The following is a 17,895-nucleotide window of genomic DNA, read 5'->3' as shown; positions in this document are numbered from 1 at the left end:
AAGTTTCTAAAATGTCTAAATAGAATAAGAGAATAGGAGGAAAACAGAGGGTAGTTTAATTTGGGGGAGAGCAGATGGGTATCTAAATTACAATTTTCTGTTAAATGTGTTAAAATTGAATAATTTCAGGCATTAAAAATCACTTTCCATATGTTCAAAATGTAGCCATATATGAGCCTCCACATTTCTTACTTTAAATGAAGGAAATTATTTGAAGTATTTATCCTATCTAATAGAGGGAATATGCTAATTAACTGTCACACCCTCACAAAGATGGCAACACCCACAGCCAATAAGGAGGGAATATGCTAATTTACTGCCACACCCTCAAACATGGTGGCGCCCACAGCCACAAGATGGCGACACCCAGTCCCCTCAGCCCCACCAGGGCGGCAGGCGCACGGCACAGCCGGGCTCGTCCCCAGGCGGTTCCAGCCACTCCGCACGCCTGCCTCCGGAGTCCCCCAGTCCCCTCAGCCCCCCAGCCTCCCAGGGCCGGCCCGAGGCACGTTCAAGCCTCGGATGGTGGCTGCCCAGCTGCCCAGGGCCGGCCCGAGGCTCAGGTAACCAGGGCCGGCCAAGGCTTGTGCTGCTGGCAGTGGCAGCAGCAGAGGTGTGATGGGGCATCGCCTTCCTCTGATTGCCGGGTCACCTCCTGCCCCTGAGGGCTCCCAGACTGTGAGAGGGGGCAGGCCGGGCTGAGGGACCCCCCCCTCCAGTGCATGAATTTTCATGCACTGGGTCTCTAGTATAATATAAGGTTTTAAGTAAAAAACATTAATGTACTTGATAGTAAACATCAAAACAATTTAAAGTAACATCTCAGAGTATTTTTAGAATATGATCTGCTTTCAGTTATTTCTGCAAATTAGGAACAGCAAAGTAACCATGAGTAATTTGCTAATGTTGTTGTCAGGTAATTTTGGATTAAGGTGATAATCCAACAGTTTGTTCCTTAGTCAGAATTCAGGGCACACTTTTTATCTACAGCAGTGTGTCTCCAGACCAGTAGCCTCAGCACCACCATCACCTGAGAAGTTGTTAGAAATATAAATGAGTGTACTCTACCCCAGATCTGTTGAATTGAAACTCTGGGGGTGGGGCCCAACAATTTTGAGGAGCTCTTCTGGTGATTCCAATGCAAGCTGAAGTTGGGACACCACAGATCTGTATAGTATGTAGAATTCGTACACAAATGATTTTTAGTTATCCAATATGTGCCTCAGCACTTTAAATTTGTCCTGGTCGTGGTAAATTAAGAGAGATTGTGTTTTTTGGCTCTGTAAGTACAACCGTGCAAAGTTAGGATAACTTTTCAAGAGTTACAGGTGACATCAGTGTTTGAAATAAGATGATTCTGACTGACTTGACCATAAAGCAAGAATGTCTATAGTGAACTTCAAGGTCTGTGTTTGGGATCATTCACATTAAAATTTGATCACATACTCTGCCTAATAAAGTACTTTGCTGGCATAAACAAATAATCTGTGCTGGAAATGACAGTTAATCAAAAGCAAGAGTAATTGTCTTACAACCCCAGGGAGGAGGATGAATCACCAATTTCTAGAACCTGTTCTGCTTTAGGCTGACATATTCCTTTATGAACTCAAGGGGAATAGGAGCTGTGTGTAGGCCTAGGACAAGGAAACCAGGTGGTTTTATTCACACTTTCACCATCCAGACTGCTGTAGCATCGTTTCATCATTTTAATTAAATTGTGAAATTCTAAAATATGAGAGAATCAGAAAAAAAAAAAAAACCTTGTAAAGGAACATGCAGATACATTTTTACTATCATCTGTAACCTGATCTCATGCTTGCTGACTAAAAACAGATGAAAACAGAAAACAATTGTGGTCATGATTACAGTGCCACCCAACCCCTCCCCCTGACTCCCTTGACAGTTATTCAAGAAGAGAAACAAGCAGTGGAAAATGAGAACAGCCAGAGATGACAGTGTGCTGGGAACAAGAGTCAAGCATCAGAGAAATTAAGGCAACAGAACATTTCAAGAGTGAGGGAGTAGTTAGCAGTAGCAAAGGTTGCCTGTAGGTCAGATAAGAGGGACTAAATGTGTCCATTAGATACAGGACCAAGAGGAATCAGTGGTCACCTTGAAGACTAGTTTCAGAGCAGCACAGTAGAAGCTAAGCTGAAATGTGTTGATCTGTGAGTTGGAGATAAAGTAGAAATAGCAAATTTCAGAGTGGAGGATAACTGCCTTAACTGGGTAAGATTTTTATTTATTATTTAGACCTAATTGCTCACTTTATTATGATTGATCTGGTATCATTTTAATTTAGCATGGATAAGCCTAACAAATTATCTCTCAAGTAAATGTATCATTTCCTCTAGGGTTTTTAAAACTCAGCCTTCTTACTTTGCATGTGATCTCCAAGGATCTAGAACCCTGGTTAAAAACTGTTGTCATGTAGCAGTCATTGTATAATTCACTTGAAAATCAGAAATGCCTTTTAACTTCTTTTGTCTAAAGGGATTTAAAGGAAAGTTAAGTTTATGTATCTTGCACACTAAAAACTCCTTGAATGCTATGACTTTCTCTTAACTCACTGCATGCCTAGCATATTATTTTAAACATAGGGTTATGATGTTTGGTTTTGCTCAGCTGTTTGGATTGTCATTGTTTACTATTGTAAACCTGTCTTTCAAATTGGTTTTTGGCTTAAGATTTAAACAGAAACATTTCTATTCAATAAACATTAAACCTACTATATTCCAAACAGTGCTGAGGTTAAAAATAAATGACACAAATCTTGCCTTGAGATCATAGTTCATTGAAGACAGAGAGGTAACAAATCATTGCAGCTGTGTGATAAAAGCTATACCATTTTCATCTCATGACACACAAACTAATTACCACCATTTCGCCACACACTAAAAAATATATTTTTGGCCAGTCTGACCCAAAAAGTAGGTATGATTTTGATTCATTCACACTGGACCGCTATTGTTGTGTTGGCTATTGCCATTTTTTAAAATTTGACAGTGTAAGGGTAGAAAGGTCAGTGCCTCTGACTAAAGAGTCAGGTCTTTCGAGGTTTAAAAATTGTTGAGGCAAACTGGGTGAAAATCGCTACAATAGAAGAACAAATTGGTGCCTCCACTATTCTACATGTTTCCCACCCTGAGAGATTTGCTGACATGGTCATCTAAATTTATTACTGGCAGCAGCTGTAACTTGCCCTTCAAAGTATTGTATTTAGTGTCTGCGTTTGGGAGAGTGTAGTAGGTGAAAAAGGGAACTGAGGGGAGTGGGACTAATTTTAGTCCACATACAGTGAATAGTACTCATGATCCTTTGAGACTAATCAGGCATTGGAGACAGTGCTTATTTTCCTGCTAAGTTCTATAAAGTAAGTCCTGTTTGGTGACTTTAATCTTGTTTTATATGTATTATTCTTTACTCGATTAATAAAAATTACTTTCTAAACAAGCTTTATAGTGTTTATGCTTTTTTATGCAGTATGTACTATATGCTTTTTTTAAAGCCCCACTTAAAAAGTGAAAGATGTGAGTTCTGAGTAATATTAAAATTGAGTTATTCATTGGTTCTTTGGAATGTTTTAATAAAATAATTTGAACATAATAAAAGTTTGTAAAAAAAAAAAAAGTCCCTACCATTCATTGATATACATTATATTAGAAATATATTAGATCAGTCTGCTCTTTCTGCCATTAGAGTGAGATATTACACTCCATTACTCATATTTAGTGGTTTATAGTACATTTTATTAAAAATTGTTTTAATGTTCAAAGATTTTTAAATTACAGGGTGTGAAACCAGATATAAGGGTGGGTTGTTTTTGTTTTGTTTTTTTTGTCTTTTAATCTGCAGAAAGTCACTATATTAGAACATTGAAATATCGTAGTATCTCTTGCTAGGGTGTGGAGATCAAAGGTGGAAAAGGCATGATTTTGCCTTTAAATAAGCTTTCAATATAATGGGCCTAAATCTTGGCTTAGTTATGTAATAGTTGTACTGTGCAACCCCCCAAAGGGGTATTTAAGGTGGTGAGTTTCAGTTGTCCACACTAACTGTTACTGCTAGCATCTAGGTGGGCAGGGTGAGCTGAGTTTCTTAATTTATGAGATAGTGCTCTCTGTCAATAGCAGGCACAGTGAAACAGCTGTAAAGACTAGTTACCTTCTTCTCACAACTGCTTGTCTACAAAGGAAGTTGAATTAATTTGTTGTTGTTAATCCTCACCCAAGGATTTTTTTTCCCATTGATTTTTAGAGAGTGGAAGGGGGAGAGAGAAGGAGAGACAGAGGAAGGAAGGGAGGGAAGGCAGGTAAAGAACCACCAATGTGAGAGACTCATCGATTGGTTGCCTCCTGTACTCTACCCCACCCCAGCTGGGGAAGAACCTGCAACCCAGGTACTTGCCTGGACCGGTAGTGGAACCCATGATGACTCTTTGGTGCTCAGGCTGCTGCTCTACCACTGAGCAACACTGGCCAGGGTGGAAGTTGAATTAATTTTTATGTTGAAAGAAAAAAAAACTAATAAAATGGAGATTTCTTAAGTGTTCTTTTTTAAAATGCTGCAGTCAAAAACTATTTTTTAGCTATTGGTCCATCAAATTGTACATCTAACAGCTAGGGTGTTGGTATTTATTTGAAGTACAATGCCAGTTATTTCCCTGATTGTAAGCCCCCTTAAAACCTATCCACTGTTATGATTTATCCCATGATTTAAATGTTCATCTTTTACTCTTTTTAATGATTTGTGAGTATTTAATGTTTGCTTTCTCTTATTACAAGCATCTGTATTCTTTTTGGAAGCAGATGATTATGCGTGTTTGGTTTTAATGGCTATAACATGAGCAATTGCATGTAATCTCCAATATCCCTTTTAGCTGTTAAATTCTTTGATTCTTTTGTAACCTTTTTTTAAACAGAAAGATAGATTTTGAAAAACTTATTTATGTTTAATATTTTATTTTGATTTAGAAACTTAAATATATACAGAGTGGCCAGATTATTATGATCTCTAAATGCATAATAATCTGGCCACTCAGTGTATATCCTATATAATAAAAGGCTAACATGCAAATTGTCCCCTCGACCAGGAGTTCTACCAGCAGGCAGGCCGACCAACCACCCATGTCCCCTACCCCTGGCCAGGCTGGCCGGACCCCACCCATGCATGTGTGTGTGTGTGTGTGTGTATGTGTGTGTATATGTGTGTGTGTGTGTGTGTGTGTGTGTATATATATATATATATATATATATATATATATATATACACACACACACATATATACACACACACACACACACACACACACACACACACACACATATATTGAGTGGCCAGATTATTATGTGTTCAGAGATCATCATAATCTGGCCACTCAGTGTGTGTGTGTGTGTATTGGTTGATTTCAGAAAGGAAGGATAAGGAGTGAGAGAGAGAGAAACATCAATGATGAGAAAGAATCATTGGTCAGCTGACACCTCCTGCATGCCCCACACTGGGGATCAAGCCTGCAACCTGGGCATGTGCCCTGACCAGGAATTGAACAGTGATCTCCTGGTTCTCCAGGATGATGCTCAACCACTGAGGCACTCTGGCTTGCCTTGATTTAGAAACTTTTAAACAATTATTCTCTTAAGTGAATGAAAAAAGCTATCTTTAGAGGATTTTTTTAAAAACACACCCAGATCTATAATTTGTGGTCCCATGGATTAAGAAATTTTGTAAGTATTAAATTAAAAAATTTTACTGAAACATGTAATAATAGATCTAGTAAATAGAAAGTTGGCTTAACACTTAAATGAAAATCCAAGACACTTTATTGAGCTGTTTCTGTTTGCATGTCTTAAAAGAACTGTTTGAATTTTCTTGGGAAAGAATATATGAAATCAAAAGTAACTTCATACACTGAAGTAGTTATAAAATCTATAAACATTAGAAAATTGAGTACAATTTGAGCCTACAACTTTTTATGTTTTGAATTTTCATTCTGAACTAGAGGCCCGGTGCATGAAAATTCATGCACTGGAGCGGGGGGTCCCTCAGCCCAGCCTGCCCCCTCTCACAGTCTGGGAGCCCTCAGGGGCGGGAGGCGACCTGGTGATCAGGGGAAGGCGGCACCCCCATCACACGTCTGCTGCTGCCACTACCGGCAGTGCAAGCCTCGGCCGGCCCTGGTTACTTGAGCCTCAGGCGGCCCTGGGCGGCTGGGCAGCTGCCATCTGAGGCTTGCCTGTGCCACGGGCCGGCCCTGGGAGGCTGGGGGGCTGAGGGGACTGGGGGACGCTGGAGGCAGGCGCGTGGAGCAGCTGGGCCCACCTGGGGGTGGGCCCAGCCTTGCTGCGTGCCTGCTGCCCCGGCGGGGCTGAGGGGACTGGGCACCGCCATCTTTGAGGGCGGGGCAGTCAATTAGCATATTCCCTCTTTGGCTGTGGGTGCCACCATCTTTGAGGGTGGGACAATCAATTAGCATATTCCCTCTTTATTGGCTGTTGGGGCAGCCATCTTTGTGATGGTGTGAGGGTCAATTAGCATATTCCCTCTATTATATAGGATTGGGAGTGATTTGAAAAAAAATCAATATTACCTGAGAATCTTTAGTTGACTCAGAGAACATTTTAAGAGACTAATGAAAGTTTAAATAAAAGGATTGGTTTCTAGTAAGTAAGTTACTTTTGATTTATATCCAGTTTGTCTAAATTTAGGGTTGAAATTAATCAAATGACCTTCCTAAGCTTATGACCACAATTGCTAGATCTTCAAATTAGATGGTATATTTCAATCTTATATACAAAAAAGAATAACTTTTCTTGTCTGGGGTATTTTGTTTCTGAAGTAATCTTACCTGAAAGTGAAACAGGATCGATGGAGAATGAGGTGCTAAAGAGGAGGTCAGTTGTTACTGCAGATTAGGACCAACGCTGTTAACTTTTAAAATAGGAATGTATTTTTAAAGATTAAAATAGTCACAAAAAGGGCATGGGCTGTCTTCAGATACTAACACTCTTCCATACATTCATTTAGTATCTTGACTGTCTAGGAATAGGGAGTTCTCACAGACTGAGGGATCTTCTGTTAATCAGCAGTCTCCAGAGAAACAAAACCAATAGGAAATATACATACTAGTATACCAGTGGTTTATTATGAGGAAATGGCTCAGGCAGTTATGGAGGCTGAAAAAGTCCCAGTATCTACCTGCCGGCCAACTGCAGACTCAAGACCTAGAAACGTTAGTGGTTGAGTTCAGTCCAAGTCTCTATGCCTGAGAACCAGGGAAACCAATGGTGTAATTTCCAGTCTGAGGGCAGGAGATGGATGTTTCAGTTCCAGCTTTCAGGCAGAGAATGGGTGTGAAATCCCCTTTCTTATTCAGGCCCTCAATGGATGGAATGATACCCACTCACATTGGAGTGGGCAACCTGCTTTACTTAGTTTACCTATTCAAATGCTAATCTCATACAGAAACATCCTTACACATACTACCTGAAATAATGTACTAGTATAGCGAGATATCTGGGCACCCCTAATCCAGCCACATTGACTTAAAATTAATATAGACCCATTCCAATTTTGGATAACTTGTTACAGAGTTCGGCCTTACCCAAAATCTACCTCTCTGTTACTTTCATTTCATTCTATTTGTGCCCTCCAGTACTCCACAGAGTATATCCAGTCACATTTATACACTATAAAATTTCAAATGTTTGAGGATAGCTACCATAAGTCATATTCTTCCCATAGACTAAATGCCTTCTAGTTCTTCAGTGGACTGCTTTTCTGATTCTTCAACATTTTCCTTATTATTAATTACTTCATAGAATTTGTTTCATGGTAATTCAGACCTGACCAATGCAAAGTTTAGTGGGCCTGTTATCTATAATACAAATAAAATTTGGTGTCTCTCGCCCTAACCGGTTTGGCCTGTGGACTAAAGGGTCCCGGGTTCGATTCCAATCAAGGGCACATGACTGGGTTGTGGGCTCAATCCCCAGTTGGGGGCATGCAGGAGGCAGCCAATCGATTCACTCTCATCATCGATGTTTCTACTCTCTCTCCCTCTCTCTTCCTCTCTGAAATCAATAAAAAAATAATATTAAAAAAACAAAAAAAGTTGGTGTGTCTCCTGTATTCATTAGTCTTTCTCCCTCCCTCTCCCTTCCTCTCTGAAATCAGTATATTGAGAGAGAGAGAAACATCAATGATGACAGAGAATCATTGATCTGGTACTTCCTGCTTTCCTCCCCACTGGGGATCAAGCCCAGAACTGGGCATGTGCCCTGACCGGGATTCAAACCATGACCTCCTAGTTAATAGGTTGATGCTAAACCATTGAGCCATACCGGCTGGGCCATTAGTCTTTTTGATATATTCAGCCACCCTATGTTTTATCTGCATAGCAGAGCTTCATTTATATTAGACTGTCATCAAGATTCTCTTTTCCTCTAGGTTTAGAAATATTTCTGTAAACATTCAGAAATGGCTGGGGAATCCCCCTTATGGGAGAGGTATTCTCTGTAGAATGTATCCGCCAATATTCTTAAATAACAAACAAAAAAAAAGATAACGTGTACTTACCATTCACTGTGTGCCAGGCTAAATTCAAATAGTTTTACATATATTAACACATTTAATGAAGTGTGTATTTACTGTTATTGTGTCTGTTTTTTATAGATGAACCTGTAACATTATATTAGGTGTCTTTGTACAAGGCAAAGTGGAATAGGTCTGTTATCTTCCTTTGTTAGTTGATAGACTCTTGTCATTACTACCCAAAACAGCTTTGGAGATGGGTGAGGAAAGCACTTACATCCTGTTAATTATCACTGAGGTAATGTATACTGAGCTTTGAGCAAAATGAACCTTTTTCTTTGAATATATACTGTTTGTTTTATATATGTCACTAGAGGCCTGTTGCACGATATTCGTGCAAGAATAGGCCTTCCTTCCCCTGGCTTCGCTCCAGGCCACCCAGGAGCCTTCAAATACCCGCTCCCGGGCTGTCTGGGAGCCGCCAAGCCCCCGCTCCCGGCCAGAGCATTGCTCCTGTAGCTCCCTCCGCCCCTTCCCCTAATAGCAGGTGTCCCGCCCCGCCCGGCCGCTCCACGCCTGCATATGCAAAATAACCCATCATCTGTGTTGGGTTAATTTGCATACTCAGTCCTGATTGGCTGTGGGCGTAGCAGAGACACGGTCAATTTACATCTTTGTCTATTATTAGGTAAGATAGTTCTACAGTTATCCTATATAATAAAGCGGTAATATGCAAATTAACCCTCACACCCTCACAAGATGGCTGCCTACGACCAGGCCGGCAGGAGGGTTAGTGAGGGACAACCAAACAACTGAACAAGCAGACTGCATGGGGTGACCAGGCTGGCAGGGGGGTTAGGGGCGACCAGGCCTGGAGGGGGAGGCAGCTGGGGGTGACCAGGCCAGCAGGGGGGAAAGTTGGGGGTGACCAGGCCGGCAGGGGGGGGCAGTAAAAGGCAACCAGGCCGGTGTGGGGGGCAGTTAGGGGCAACCAGGCCAGCAGGAGGGGCAGTGAGGGGTGACTAGTCAGGTGGAGGGGGAGCAGTTAGAGGCAATCAAGCCAGCAGAGGGGGCTAGTTGGTGGCGACCCTGGCCAGCAGTGGGGGCAGTAATGGGTGACCAGGCCGGCGGGTGGGGGGCAGTTAGGAGCGACTAGGTCCGGGGGGGGGGACAGTTAGGGGCGACTAGGCAGACAGGTAGGCAAGCAATTAGGAGCCAGTGGTCCAGGATTGTGAGAGGGATCCCGGATTGGAGAGGGTGCAGGCTGGGCTGAGGGGACCCCCTTCCTTCCCCCCTCCCGTGCACAAATTTTGTGCACCTGGCCTCTAGTGTTTTTATATGTTTGGAATTAAATTGAGAAATCATACTTTGTACTAATTAAGTTTAGCTTCTTGTCACCTTTCTTTCTGGATCCAATTTTGTCATTTGACATATTTGCTGATTTACCTAGCTTCAAGTCATCTATAGATTGGAGAAGTATAACTTCCTTGTTTTCAAGTCACTAAAGTTAGAACAGTCAAGAATTAGGAACCCAATAGTGCATTTAAAAACCACCTTCCAGGTTGTTCCTTAGTTATATTAGCATATATTTCCTACCTTGCCTGCAGGAATCTCATTACTATGTAGTATAATAATCATTTTTTGAGCTCCATGTTTCTAATCATAATTTTTAACTATTTCTTAATTTCAGTTTTTCTAATGTTATTTTGTTGTTGTATCATTGTTGAGTCTAGATAATGTCCATACATCCAGTCAATGATCTATAAGTCAAGTGACCTTTTGAGTTGAAGAGGAAATTGGAATTGTATTGTTTGACAAAGTTGTCTTTTTGTGAGCCCCACTCATTACTAGGACCTCACAGTCATCCTCTTGTCTTCTTTTGTGGCCTTGTCCATTCACTGTAAAGCTTATGTGTCAGTTGGAATCTACGGTACCTTATTCTTCCTTTTGAAGATCGTAATTATTTTTTACTAACTCTAGTCTTAACCTTTTGCACTCGGATGTCGAGTGCAAATTACTCTTTGAATGTATCAATAATTTGAAATATAAAAAAATCCAAATAAATAAGTTTGTATGAAAAGAAACTCCAGTTTTTTATTCTATTGCCGCGCTTTGTAAAATCTGGGGTATTTAAAAAATTAAATCCCGAGTAGAATAAAGGAATCGAGAAAAAAGCAAGTGAGTGCAAAGGGTTAAATCACCTCTGTTTCTTACCATCATCCCTCAAGACTACCAACAGTGGTTTGGTCACAGACGTCATGTAGGAATTCTGAGATAAGGTATGTAGTCCAGAAGGGCTATGAGAAGTAGCTGTGTGTTTTCTATAAAATCCCCCTCTTTTGGGGCCTCGGCTACATAACATTTCTTCTTAAACTTTTCAAATGGAAGATCAGAATCTTTCGTAGAACAAAGAAGCAAAAAAAGGTAGTGTAGCTAACAAGTGAAAGGCCAAACTTTTTTATTGTCCTTAGCATTTTTGTCAATCCACTGCTTAGGTGAATGGAAGAATGAAGAGTAGGTTAGGTAGAGAGGAAAATAGAGGATGGAAGAGGCTATAGACAATCTAGAAATAGACTATACCCTGATATATAATTAGCAGGTAATTTGTAAATAGCCACTTTTGGAAAGTGGCTCGTTTGCATTTGGTGCTTCTTCCTGGATTTCCTTTTTTTAAAAAAAAATATATTTTATTGACTTTTTTTAACAGAGAGGAAGAGAGAGGGATAGAGAGTTAGAAACATCGATGAGAGAGAAACATCGATCAGCTGCCTCCTGCACACCCCCCCACCCCCCACCCCCCCCCCCACTGGGGATGTGCCTGCAACAGAGGTACATGCCCTTGACCAGAATCAAACCTGGGACCCTTCAGTCCGCAGGCCGACGCTCTATCCACTGAGCCAAACAGCTTTAGGGCATCCCTTTCTTTAAACAGTGGTAACCATGTACTTATTAAAGCTCTATGGGTTGGAAAGTGATAGAAAACCCAGCTCCAAAAGGACAAATTACTGAAAAGATCAGGGATAGGACAGACTTTAGGCACTGATTTCCCAAGGGCTCAAGTGAACCAGCACTGATAGGCACATTTCTGCCCTTTCATCCCCTGTAGCTCCTCCCCTTGCAGAGGCCTTTTACTTCCTGATTTAACTTCAGTAAGAAGAAGCAAGTCTTCCCTAGAGTCACAGCAGAGCTCTCATTGCCACCTAATGGCCCTGTAGTCACATCCTCGTTCCTGAACCAGGGGACGAACGTCTGGATGTGGGGGCGGACTACATTGAGAGTTGGGAAGGGCAGATCTCTAAAAAAGAAATTGGGCTGTTGCTGAAAAATGGGGGAGTGGGGGTAATGCTGAGGTGGCAAATAACTACTTATAATGTCTATTAAATTCTGATTTTATTATATAAATGGGCACATTCAGCATTATTTGACTGTTTTTGTTGTGTGTTTTTTTTTTTTTTGACCAACAAAAACTTCTGTTTCAACCTAATAAATGTGAAGACTTAAAGTGGAGACAGTATAGTGGAAGGGGCATACGTAGCTTTTGATTTATAAATAGAGATTCAGATACTAGCTCTATTAAGAATTAGCTCTATTATGTTGAGAAATTTATCCTTATTGTTGAGAAAGTTAAAGGCACCCAATAAATAACACCCTTTTCTCCTGCTTGAATTCTGTCAAGAGAAAAGATGAAGATTGACACGTTGGAATAAAAAGATGAGTTTTATTACTGACAAAAGCTGAAATGAAGGACTTGGTTTTTGTGTGACAACAGTGAGGCTCTAATATTGAACCCAGATCTAAACAGTTAGTTATTCATCCCCAATCCAGACACTTTGAACAATAGGTTTTTAAATCTCCCCTTAAAAACTCAGACCAGAATGCATGAGTCCTGCAGACATCCGGCTCCCAAAAGGAGGCTGAGAGATAAAGAAGTTACATATGTCTAGTTGTGCTCTGAAAATCTCCAATCAGGCAGCTCACATTACCGCAGTGGTAATTGGTGGAGTCCCAGGCCAGAAAATGTTGAGGAAATTTCCTCTTTGTGGAAACCAGAGGAGTGATTACATACATGCCCTCAACACATCGATTTACAAATCTTATTATTTTATCTCTAAATAAATAATTTTAATGTAGGGTTGGTGTGATGTTCAGATGCAAACACATTTTGGGTGTAAAAACTCAGGGAGATTATCAAACAACCACCCTCACCAGTTTTTGAAATTGGGTTATTATAATAATTGATGTATGAGTAGGAGGAAACCCATTTTGCCTAGGAGATGAGTAAAATTGGTAATAATTGGGCAAGGATAAGGGCTTATGAAATGGGAGGAAGCAGCCAATGAAAGAAAATGTCTTACAGAATCCGTAACTATCATTTGCTTGCAAATTAAACTCGAGGCAGGCAAAGTGTTTCATCAGCCATCCTCATCCAGCTGGTACGAATTCAAAGTTTTTAGCCCAATCTCCAATCCAGCGGTTTTCACAGTGTGCTTCCTGGACTAATAGTGTCTATATCACCTGAGAATTTGTTAGAAAAGCAAATTATGGAGCCTGTTCTAATCCTTCTGAAACTAAAACTGTGGAGGTGTGGGGCCCAGCGATATGTATTTGATAAGCTCTCTAGGTGACTTTGATGGATACTGAACTATGAAATACCATGATTTGCAAATATCCCCATAGCAACAGATGAAGATTAATTGCATTTGCCAGTAATATTTTCTAGTTCCTAATGAGACATGTATTTAATGGGTTGTGAGGTTGAATAGGTTAAAATAGAGCTTAGGCTTGAATGCCAAATAGGTATGAGCACTAGGACTGTATTTTCATCCGATGGGTTGATGTCTATTTAAAAAACAAAATGTAGCAGCAGAATGCAAAAGGAATTGGACGTAGAAGATATTAGAAGGAGAGAGAACCTGAGGAATAGTGATTATAATTTGTGTAGGGGGACAGAAGAGGCTTTTCAAAGGAAGGATTAACCCAACTCAGTGACTGAATCTGGAGTGGATGGAATCAAATATGATTTAAAATCTCAACCCTAGGTAATTAGGATAATGGTGATTGAGGGAGGGACTTGATAATGTGTGAATAAAGTGAATCATTGTTGGACATGTTAATTTTTAAGTGATTGTTTAAAGAACACAGATGGAGAGAAAAGGGTAGAGACCTCATCTTTAAGTTGTATAGAGTAAGAGGAGAACTTGAAAGTGTTTTTGAAGACAATTAATACATCCATTCTTTCCTCAAATGTTTACTGAATGTCTGCCTTGTGCCTGGCACAGTTCTAGGTTCTCAGGATAAAGTAACAGACAAACCCTGCCTTCAGAACTAAGACTTTAGATGGAAGAAGAAAACAAAACAAAGTAAAAAACAACTACAACAATAAATAAAACAAGATAATTTCAGATACTACTAAGGGCCAACAAAGAAAGTAACAGTAAAGAGTGACTAAGGAATTGAGACTTTCTTTAGATGCTTGGCCAAAGGAAGACTGGAGGTAGTTACATGTGACAAAAATCATGGTGGGAGACAATTTTAGGAAGCCAAAAGATGGTGGTGTTACAGATTGGCCAAGGAGAATTGCAGGAAAGCATATTAGAGGGTTCGTTGTGCTTTTTGCCCTTTCAGGGCAAATGTTTGGAGAATGAGTTGTATGGCCTATATGAAATATTTGGAGAGAGAGGTCTGTATATTGGTAAGAAAATGGACTTAGAGATATCCCAGTTCATCTATTTCAGGCATTTGTTAGCTGTGCAGAAATTCCTCTTTCTTTGAAGCTCACTCTTCTTAAAAGAGTAATGAGTAATAAATCCTGGTGGGATTAAATTGTGATGATTAAAATGAGAGTGAATTAAAACAACTAGCAATTGTGCTTTGATTGTATTACTTAATGATAACTGTTACTAACAGTATTACTGAATGAAACAGCTTTCAGTCACGTGAAATGCAGTTGTGTTTAGTCATGTGATAAACAGTTTTATTTAGAAGTTATACTTTGATCTTTTAGCATGCAAAGTATTTTAAAGGCATGAGATTACAGCTAAAAATAATTTAATCCTAATATATAAAAAGCCAGGGGCTGTCATGACCAAAACAATCAGACGGACGACTGAACAGCAGGCTACGTGGGGTGACCGGGCTGGCAGGAGGGGTAGTGAGGGATGACCAAATGACTGAACATCAGGCTGCGTGGGGCGGCCAGGCTGGCAGGAGGGGCAGTGAGGGACAACCAAATGACCAAACAGCGGGCGGTGTGGGGCGACCAGGCTGGCAGAGGGGGGGCAGTTAGGGGCAACCAGGCCGGCAGGGGAGGGCAATGAGGGATGACCAAACAACCGAACAGCAGGCTGCGTGGGGCAACCATGCTGGCGGGGAAGGGGGGGGCTGTGAGGAGTAACCAGGCCAGCAGGGGGGGGGGGGGGCAGTTGGGGGCGATCAGGCTGGCAGGGGGGCCAGTTAGGGGCTACCAGGCAGGCAGGCAGGTGAGTGGTTAGGAGCTAGCGGTCCAGGATTGTGAGAGGGATGTCTCCCAATGGGTCCCGGATTGGAGAGGGTGCAGGCTGGGCTGAGGGGGGGCCCCCCCCTCCCCTGCACGAATTTCGTGCACCAGGCCCCTAGTAATTAAATGATAGACTTTGATTAGCTTACCTGATGATATTTGCTTACATGCACAATATTCTGAGATGTATTTTAGTAACTTGTATTTTCTTCTTACAGATGTGTTTATCTCATGATTGATGTGAAGAAACTAGTCATGGGCCAAAGGTCAAGATACTTCTCTGGGAAATGCTGATGCTGCTTTACAAAGTCATACAATGAGTGTTTGGTTTAAGAACGATTTTCATATTTAAAAGATTTCCATCTTGGAAATATATCAAGTGAAAATTAGAATCTTTTGGGAAACATTTTCCTTCTAAAAAATTATACTTGTAATGGGCGACATGGCAAACAACTCTGTTTTATATAGTGGAGTTAAAAACTCTTTGAAGGAAGCTAATCATGATGGAGACTTTGGAATTACGCTCGCAGAACTGCGGGTTCTCATGGATCTCAGGTCTACTGATGCTTTACGAAAAATACAGGAAAGCTATGGAGATGTCTATGGAATTTGCACCAGGTTGAAAACATCTCCCAATGAAGGTGAGTTTTACTGCATTTGATTTTAGTTCTTTGTATGGAGAGTACTGTATATTCGGCTCATAAATGAACATGTTAATATTGTCTTGGCTATTTGTAATGATTATACCATAATTTCAGTGACATTAAAGGTAGGTTAACTGTTAGATTGGTGCATTTAAATAACTTTAAATCAAGAAATAATGTTGTAAATTACTTAATATATTTTTGGCTGACTGGAGGAAAGATTTTGTACTGTTGTACATACTATTGCTGCTTGTGTATGGCAGCTAGATTGTCTTTCTCCTTGAGCTAATAGTATGGAACCAGGCTCAGTTAAACCCTCAGGGCATTCAGTGGAAATAAGCCCTGCTCACTATTCTCATTTTGCCAGATGACTTAAAGTAGTTGTCACTGCTAATACCTGACTGAGTTTGTTTTTAACCTAAACTTAAATAATTAATTCAGATGGTGCTAAAGCAATTGGAGAGTTCATGGTAATTTTTGACAGGGCAGGCATTTCCTTTGATTAAAAATATTTTTCAATCTTGGGAAATATGTTTCATTTCCCTATGCTCACAGAAGCCTTTGGTTTCATTAATTTTGATTTGTAGTAAGTTTCTTTATGGAAATCAAGAAAGGAAAAGTAATTATGACTTCTTTACATTATGGTCTTTGAAATGGTTTGAGGAGGATGGCTTTCTACACATTGATCATGTTGAACATACAATTGATGTCAGGTAGTTTCAAGTTGCAAAAGAAGGGGGAGAATACATGAAGATGAATGTTTGGTGGTGACTATATTTTATTAAGGATGGGAAATTATTAGTGCTTAAACTTAAAGTATATTAGTATATATTTTATTGCAAAGCCAATTCTAGAGAAATTATGCAGAAGTCTTTTTCTTAATTTTTTTCCTAAAACATCTTATGCCATGCTACTACTTGTGATAAAATTTAAATTAATAGCAACAAGTTATTTCTAAAATTAATGAATTTTAAATATTAAAATTATTTTTTTTAATGTTTATATAATTTTATGTGAATTGCTCACTGTTTCGATGGTGGGTAGTTACTTTGATTTCTCTGAGGTAGCATAATCTTGAGGAAGACAGTATCAGTAGTCACACATATCCTAAAAGGACTTTCTGCATCACTTGGAATATATTCCTTTTTCTGCAAGACCAGTTAACTTCCAGATTTTCTGTATCTTATCCTCAAGACAGAACCAGTAGAAACATGAACTCTTCTTAGTTATTTCTTCAATTTACTGTAGCATCTCAAGGTAGCTGGGATCCTTGTTGTTGATATAAATTCAGAGAATCAGGAACAGACCCATAGATATTAACAGATAGTAATTTGACAAAATTTGGAATTCATTATGCAAACCTATTTTGAAATGTTAGCTAACTTTAGATCACCTTAGAGATTTGCACATTAATACACTGTTCTCATTCATTAAGTCAACCATATATACTTTAATTACATGTAGTCTAAAACCTAATTGATGGATGTTTCATGATCACCAAATTAATAGAAGGCATTAACAGTTTTAAAAAGCCCTCAATATATGCTCATAAAAATGATAATCGAAAATCAGTTTCAAATCTGTATTTAACTGCTTTTCCCCCAAGCATGTCTGTATTCCTCTGCTATTAATTAAAATCTTATCTTCTAATAACTAACTACTCTTCCATGATGTGTTCTCATTTTTATAGACATGATTTTCATTAGTTTGCACTGGAGTTTCTTTTGTGTTATTATTTTTTGCAGTGCTCCTTACATCGATTTTGATGTAATTAGTGAAGTTTATTAAGTTAACTGAAAATGTTGCATCTAGTACATTTTTTAAATTTGGGGAGGGGGTCGTTTAGTACCCCTTTGACAACATTTTGGAAGCTGCAAATAATCTCTAGATATTGCCACTTAACCCTCAAAATATCGTGTGCATTGTTGCTGCTTTATGCTCTTAAATAAATGTGTGCGATATTTTTCTTCTTTCATTCTTAGAAAATTCTTGCTCGTCTTCCTAGTATTGTGAATTTAATTTTTGTTAAAGTTTGTGTGAACTGTTGTCTTTATTGTTTATATGTAGTTTGTCCATTTTAAATATTGTTTAGAGAATGTGAAAAAGGCCATTTTATGCATTACATTTGTATTTACATTTGTAAGAATTAGAACAGCAGCAGTCTTGACAAGAGTATTATTTCCAAAGTAATAGTTTTAGTTTAATTTGGAAATATTTCAATCAGAA

The 17,895-nt window shown here is 39.7% G+C and overlaps 1 protein-coding gene across 5 annotated transcripts in view; it reads left to right on the top strand.

Annotated features, from left to right (window-relative positions):
• Positions 1–17,895, top strand: part of ATP2B1 (ATPase plasma membrane Ca2+ transporting 1) — a 136,575-nt gene that overhangs the window by 53,641 nt on the left and 65,039 nt on the right. For 4 of the 5 annotated variants that reach the window (XM_079774384.1, XM_079774388.1, XM_079774386.1 and 1 more), the window contains exon 2: positions 15,244–15,666. In XM_079774384.1, coding sequence (XP_079630510.1) covers positions 15,459–15,666 — 208 coding nt within the window. In that variant the 5' untranslated portion in view covers positions 15,244–15,458. Of the gene's footprint in view, positions 1–8,066; positions 8,828–15,243; positions 15,667–17,895 lie in introns of those variants that run through there. The other variant, XM_079774387.1, reaches the window with a different exon arrangement.

Source organism: Cnephaeus nilssonii (genome assembly GCF_951640355.1).
Source record: "Cnephaeus nilssonii genome assembly, chromosome: 6".
NCBI lineage: Eukaryota > Metazoa > Chordata > Mammalia > Chiroptera > Vespertilionidae > Cnephaeus > Cnephaeus nilssonii.
This window is presented reverse-complemented; position numbering and strand designations above follow the sequence as displayed.